Source organism: Pelodiscus sinensis, chromosome 19 (genome assembly GCF_052426305.1).
Source record: "Pelodiscus sinensis isolate ZL-2025 chromosome 19, ASM5242630v1, whole genome shotgun sequence".
Lineage (NCBI taxonomy): Eukaryota > Metazoa > Chordata > Testudines > Trionychidae > Pelodiscus > Pelodiscus sinensis.
The window spans coordinates 7,361,208-7,368,347 of record NC_143070.1 but is presented as its reverse complement, the minus strand read 5'-3'; the positions used below and the strand labels follow the sequence as shown (position 1 = coordinate 7,368,347).

General features: G+C 61.5%; 1 protein-coding gene across 1 annotated transcript; it reads right to left on the bottom strand.

Moving 5' to 3' along the window:
• Positions 1-5,267: 5,267 nt before the first annotated feature.
• LOC149522133 (uncharacterized protein T26G10.4-like) lies at positions 5,268-6,673 on the bottom strand. Its single transcript, XM_089771441.1, is given in 2 exon segments — positions 5,268-5,950; positions 5,953-6,673. Coding segments are annotated over 2 exon segments (1,404 nt in total).
• Between the last annotated feature and the right edge of the window lie 467 nt (positions 6,674-7,140).

Below are 7,140 nucleotides of genomic sequence, written 5' to 3'. Positions count from 1 at the left end.
TGGGTCTCCAGTTTTCCGGATCGGTACAGTCGCCCTTCTTGTACAGCAAGACGGTCATCGAACTTTTCCAGGTGTCAGGAATGCACCGTAACCTCTTGCAGGCGGTGAAGAGGGCGGCTAGCACCAAGCAACCAGGGTCACGTCTCTTTAGCTGGAGATACCGGATGCCGTCTCTCCTGGGGGCGGTGTTGGTGGTCCTGGACAACCGTACCTGGACCTCCTCCGGAGTAAAGTCCCTGTCCAGGTGGTTGGTGGCTTCTAGCCTCGGTAACTGAGGGATACAGTCCGGGCGGGGCCCCTCTCGGGGATGTTCCTTCGCAAACACAGAGGTGAAGTACGAGTGAAGTGCATCGGGCGGGATCGTGCAGGGAGACGGGGCACCTTTCAGGATCTCCCTCACGGCCTTTGGGCGGTTGGTGCGGTAGAGCGTTTGGAGGCGGGTTGCGGCCACCGGGTCGTCTCGGCAGCCAGCATCCCCTCGTCTCCCCACCCTGGAGCTGGCAGTCGTTTCAGGTGACGGGGGTCGGCGCGGGGGTCGGGATTTACCGCGGCGATCTGGCCCGCTGCTTGCAGCCAGGTTGGCTGTTAGGCGCTCTGTCACGGTCACCAGGCCATCAAAGGAGTCAATCGATGTCAGCTCTTAGCCACAGCTGCTGCCAAGCCGTGGCGGTGCGTTCGCGGCGGGAGCCCCGTCCATGCTGGAAACTTATCTCTCCTGCAGGAGGGACAGGCATGGAGGCCGCTGGAGCACGGGATCTCTGTGCAGAGGAGACGGCAGCGGGGCGGGATGCTGATGACCCGGCAGGCGCGCCAGAGGAGTCGGCTCCGGATCGGAGAGAGTCAGCATCCCCGGGGGCGCTAGTGGAGGCGCGTGGTTGTCGTCTGGGACCGGCGGGCTGGCAGTGATCTCGGGGCACGGGGGGCCCGGTGTGGTCCCTGGCCGGTTTGGGGTTCTCTGTGGCGGCCACCGGGGTCCTTGGGAGGGAGGGATCAGCGGAGGCAGGTGCCGGACGCCGCTCGGCGGACCGGAGAGGGGGGCTGGTACTGCTGACAGGTGACCGGGGTGAGCTGATCCGCGGAGGAGCACCGATCCGGCGACCACTGGTGCTATTCCTGACCGTGGACAGGAACTGGTCTAGTCGTACGGACAAGTTCCTGACAATCAGAGGCGGGGAGGTCTGAGGACCGGCAGGGTCGGGGGTGCGGGACCCCGGAAATGGGCCGTTGCTTGGCCTGATGGCACGGGGCTCCGGGCTGGATCCCTGTTCCGGGCTGGCAGATGCAGGGCCGGCCCTTGGTGATAGACTGTCAGGCGCAGGGCTGGTTCATGGTGAAGGGGCAGGCTCTGTGGCAGGGGTGCTCCTGACCGGAGCGAGGTTCTCATGGTCCAGCATCGGTTGTTTTCTGCTATACGGCGTAGTGGGCACCAGCCGGATCGGGGTCGAGGGGACGACTCGGGCACAGGGGCCTTTGCAGGTGGTGTTTTGGTGTCGTTTGCACCGTTTCTGCGACTCAGAGGCCGTGGCATCGGTCGCAGCGGAAGGCGATCTGTTTCCGGTGCACCGACTTTATGTGCTTGCTAAAGGCCCCCAGAGTCCTCACTCCTCGGAAGGGGAAGCAGTCCGGGCACAGGAGGGTGTGGTCGGGAATGGGAAAGTCCAAGTAGATCAGTTCGGTCGGGCAGCTGGTAGGGTCTGATGCTGGCGGGGGAGACCTTCTGGTAGCAGGGCGGAGGACGATGCCCAGGTCCGGGTCTGGCATTGGAGAGACCGCGGGGAGACAGGCAGGGACCAGGTCCGGCACGAGGTCCGGCAAACCAGGTTTGCAAACAAATGGCAATAGACGAAAGCGAAACAAAATCAGAAAGTAAAACTTAGTAGTGAGGTGGGTTGCAGTGATAGACGAAAGTGAAACAAGATCCAGGAGCAAAGCCAGAACAAAAAGGAGGGGGTAGCTGTGCAACAGAGGCACAGCGGGGACGAGAATGAAATAGACAGAAGTGAAACTGACTAGAGTGGAAAGTTAATTTACTCCGGTTGCAGAGCCAGCGGGGATAGAACGGACGGGAGTGAAATTGACAAGATAGGAACCAATGCCGGCTGGTACTTCTCGGTTTGAAATTTTTGCCGGTGCGTCTCGGGGGTGACCCCCGCTTGGTCAAGGATCGCCTCTTTTACCTTATGGTAGTGTAGGGCGTCTCGTGCGGCTAAACCCCTATACGCCCCCTGGGCCGGGCCCGTGAGGTAGGGTGCCAGTAGAGTAGCCCACTGTTCCTCTGGCCATCGGGCGGCCGTGGCCACCCTTTCGAACGTCACCAGGAAGGCCTCTGGGTCGTCCTCGGCCGTCATCTTGACTAGCCTGAGGGGTAGGGTTAGGGCTGCCCCAGAGGCCCCCCCTGGGGGAGCCCCGGCCCCCCCCTGCTTCTGCTGCTCCAAGACCTCACGCACTAGCTGCTGCCGGTCCGTGAGCTGTTTTATCAGCTGTGTCTGCTGCACCTGCTGCTGCTGCTGGTTGTCCACCAACCACTTCAGCAGCTCTCCCACCTCCATGCTATCTGCCTATGGTGCCCTCTACCCTCACCGCAACCAATCCCCCCTTTTTTGGGGGGGGTTCACCCCGCTATAGGGGTGCCCACATTCTCCACCAGTGTGGCAAGATTCGGGGCCCCCCAGCCTCTTTTGCCTCTACCCCCCCCCCCCCCCGCAGTCTCGGCACCCCGAGGCTGGTGCCCTTTGCTCGGGCCCTGGGTCGTTGGCTGCCCCGCCCGGGCTTCCGCTCAGCCTGGGACTGCAGGCTGACCCTCGGCTCCCGATCCCGCTCACGGCTCTGCGACGGGGACGGGTCCTCCGTCGGGCTCGGCCATCCGTTCGCCGGGCGTGCGGCCGTCCGCTGGCCGCTCCCTTCCTCGGTGCCCCCGGCCGAGGGGTCCCGATGCCCCGGGCAAGGGCTGCGCGGGTCCCGCTCCCCGCCTCCGTCCCGCTGGCTCCTCCGGCGTCTCTCCCCTGGCTGCCTGCCAAGAGAAGGTAAGTGCCGGCCGCCTCTGGCCCTTCCGGCCCCTTCCCCTTTGAGCCAGCACGCACGGGGCGTGCCGCTCCCCCTGGAGTCTCAGCCCCTCCTCCTCCTGGGTCCTGCTGCCTTCCTCGCCCGCCGCGCCTGCGTCTGTGCGCCCCCTCTCCCCTCCCTGGGGGCTTTCCCCTGGGCTCCGCTCCCCCGCGCCTCTCGGCGCTTCTCCGGGGGAGGGGCTGTCAGCGCGGGGAGTTTCTTCCCCATCGCTGCTCTGCTCCGCTGCGCCGCTCGGCGCTCCTCCGGGGGGCGGGGGGCTACCAGTGCGGGGAGTTTCTTCCCCGTCACAGGGGCACAGAGAGAGCCGAGACAAATAGACAGGAGTGACACTGACCAGAGTGGAAAGTTGGTTTACTCCGGTTGCAGAGCCAGCGCAGCGGGGGACGAGAATGAAACAGACAGAAGTGAAACTGACCAGGGTGGAAAGGGTTGCAGAGCCAGCGGGGATAGAACGGACGGGAGTGAAATTGACTAGATAGGAACCAATACAATGGGGGAAGCGGAGCAGCGGGGGGGGGCGGGGGGGGGTCAGCCACGTGGCAATGGCCGCCGGGGCACAGAGAGAGCCGAGACAAATAGAAAGGAGTGACCCTGACCAGAGTGGAAGGTTAGCTTACTTGGGTTGCAGAGCCAGATAGAACAGACGGGAGTGAAATTGACTAGATAGGAACCAATACAATGGGGGAAGCGGAGCAGCAGAGGGGGGGGCGGGAGGGGGGGTCAGCCACGTGGCAATGGCCGCCGGGGTACAGAGGGAGCCAAGACAAATAGACAGGAGTGAAACTGACCAGAGTGGGAAGTTAGCTTACTCGGGTGGGTTGCAGAGCCAGCGCAGTGGGGGACGAGAATGAAATAGACAGGGGTGAAACTGACCAGAGTGGAAGGTTAAATTACTCCGGTTGCAGAGCCAGTGCAGCGGGACAAGAATGAAATAGACAGGGGTGAAACTGACCAGAGTGGAAGGTCAACTTACTCGGGTTGCAGAGCCAGCGCAGCGGGGGTCTCAGGAGCAAAGCAGATGCAGAGCCAGCACAGCGGGGCGTAGCGAGGAGCCTGGGTTGCAGAGCTAGCGCAGCGGAGCACAAGCCGGGGTTCAGCCAAGGCGGGGGGTGCTTGCAGAGCCAGCGCAGCGGAGGACCCCAGGAGCAAGGCAGGAGTCCGATGGGGATGCAGAGCCAGCGCAGCGGAGCCTAGCGAGGAGCCTGGATTGCAGAGTCAGCGCAGCAGGTCCGGTGCAGGTCCCAGGAAGCAGGAGCAGCTGTCCCTTTAAGGCAGCAGGGAAGCCCCAGCCAATAGGCAGTCTCAAAAAGACGTGCCTGGGCAGGCCTAAACAGCTGATTTAGAATCAGCTGTAAGGCGGCCGGCAAAAAAAAAAAAAAAAAGGCCGCTGCAGAGGTTTAAACCCCCGCAAAAAAGCGGAGGCTTGCAGGTTCTTCAGCGGTGTTCCTTGTCAAAAGGCTGCTAGCAGGATCCTGCTAGCAAAAGCCCTTAAAAGGGCTGGATCCATCGGTCCCTAGAAGCAAGCGGTCCCATGGAGCAAGGATCAATCCCACGGCGGCGTCTTCATCACGAAATCTTAAACTGATAAGAACAGATAAAACGAGTTTTATTGAGTGAATGTTTCCAAAAATAATACAGTAAACAAGTAAAACACATCTGGCGAACTGGAGCAGGTTGCGCTGTGGGGTGGATAGTAATATTGGAGTTTATCGTAGAGAGACAAGAAAACCTCTCCAGTTCCAGATAAATATAGTACGATTAACAATTGCAGAGTGTGCAGTCAATGTGAGCCTCTTTGGAAGACTAAGTGTTCTTCCATGAGGGCTGAGGGGTTGCTAAAATGTGTTCCCACAATTGTGTAGAGGGGGAGCGTGCGTGTAAGGGAGCCAACAAGAAGGAGCTAATCTAGTAAGCAACCCTGTAGAGGGAGACCACCAGACAGCCAAAGAGCTGTCGGGGGCCCTATTTGTATCAATACCTGGACTATGGAGGGATGCAGGATAAGGCCAGGGAAGCGATAGTAATGCTCGTTGGGGCCCTGCCTAGTATGGGAGACCGTACCTATGGGCGGCAGAGAGGGGTCTCGGGCAGGGCCAGGGGGCAAGGAGGCTAATAGTAGTTCAAGGATTAGCGATAAAAGAGCAGGGGCAGGTCCGGGAGTGGGCCTGGCAGGGTGTACTGGAGGTGTTAGGGGGGCCGGGTGGTTAGATGTTGTACTGGCAGTGACCGGTGATGGCGGATACCATCAGCCTGCGCATCAGGCCGACCTCGCAGGCCTCCAGCACCGCATCGTTCTCCGGGTCCCAGGCGCCCAGAGCACCCACCAACAGGGCATGGACCGCCACCGAGTAGCCACGGGACCGCAGGTTGTCAGCCAACTGCGCGTATTTGCTGAGTTTCTTTTCCCGGGCGACACGGAAGGCGGTCATGCGGTTTTCGAAAGGCACCGTCACGTCAATCAAGAGAATTGTCTTGGCCTGTTCGTCCGTGACCACGATGTCTGGTCGCAGGCGGCTATTGGTTCCCGGGATAGGGGAGTCCACAGCTACGGCTCCGAGGGCTGGCGGGAGAGCCTTCACGAGGCGGTTCTGAATGGCGTCGTGACGCCGCCGCCAGGCCTCTGAATGCGTCGTGCAGCCGCAAAGCACGTGGGGTAGTGTTTCCAGCGGGTATCCACACCGTCTGCACCTCGTGTCCCTGGTGCCGTGGCGGATGGCGCCGTTCAGGGGGACGCAGTTGAGGCGGGCTCGATGAATGAAGCGCCAGTCAGCAAAACGGGTGAAGTTGCCAGCCCGGAGGAAGTGGTTGCTGGCTTCTTGCTTGCTGGTGACCTCAAACACCTTACCCTGGTCCGGTTTTTTAGCCAGGGCGTCTGCATAGTGGTCCCTTTCAGGAGCCTCTCCAGCAGAGCCCTGGCCGCGGGGGTGACGGTGGTATGGCCTTGTGCGGTGATGCGGGGGAGCACAATGCTAAGCTCCGTACGGGCCTCGCTCCAGACCCAGCGGCTGCCAATTCGTTTTCCCAGACGGCGGGTGGCGTTGCGGGCCCGGGACCATAGAGAGGAGAGGTCATCGCCGTCCCTCCTGAAGTCCCCCTCGAGGGAACCGCTGAGGTAGGTGGCGATGTCTGCAGCGGTGGGGTCCCTGGCAATCCTTGTCCTCACTACCTCGCGCAGGGCGTTTTCTGCGATGGTGCGCACTCTCACATCCGGGCAGGTCAGGAGGCGGAAGGCGTGGGTAATGGAGGCCACGTCGCAGAGGTCCCCCATGCGCGGAACGTTGGCGCCTCCCTGTCTGTGGGGGATGTAGACAATGTCCGTACAGGCCCTCTGAGGCAGGTAGAGCCACTTCCGGACAAGGGCTCTGATCGCGCTGTCAGCTTTGTTCAGGGGGACCTTGGCGACGGCGGAGCCTCTCAGGGTGAAGGAGATGCGGGGGATCAGGAAAGTGTTAATTGCATCTATTTTCTGCCATGGTGTGAGCAGAGATTGGTCGAGCAGCTCTGCGTCCCTCAGGATTTTGTGGAGGGTGTCTGTTGGAGTGGCCTCGACCCGTATTCCCGTCGGGGTGCCCAGGTGTTGGTAAAATTGGCCCTCTTGGAGGCAGGCCATGGGCTGTTCTTGAATGGAGAAGGCGGTTGGCCTCGTGAGGGTTCTTAAGCTGCCATCGACATGGAGGGAGGCACTTTTCCGGGCATTAAACAAAGGCCCGTCCATTCAGCGGCCCGGCCGGCGATTTGGAGCATCCGCTGCAACCCCTCCGCGCTATCGGCGATCAGGACCAGGTCGTCGGCGTAGGCCAGGATGTCGACCCTTACGCCGTGCAGGTCCAGACTGTCCGGGCCCTGGGAGATGGCACGCAGGATGGGTTCCATGGCCAGATTAAAAATGATGGGACTGAGGGGGCAGCCCTGTTTCACGCCACGGTGGATGTCGACGGGTGCGGTCTCTCCAGTGGTGGTGCAGATAGTGGTGGTGCAGTCTGTGTATAGATCCCGGAGGATGTGGAGGAAGGCGTCCGGGGCCCCAAAGTCTGTCAGGGTGTCTGCGATGTGTTGGTGGGGGACGGAGCCGAAGGC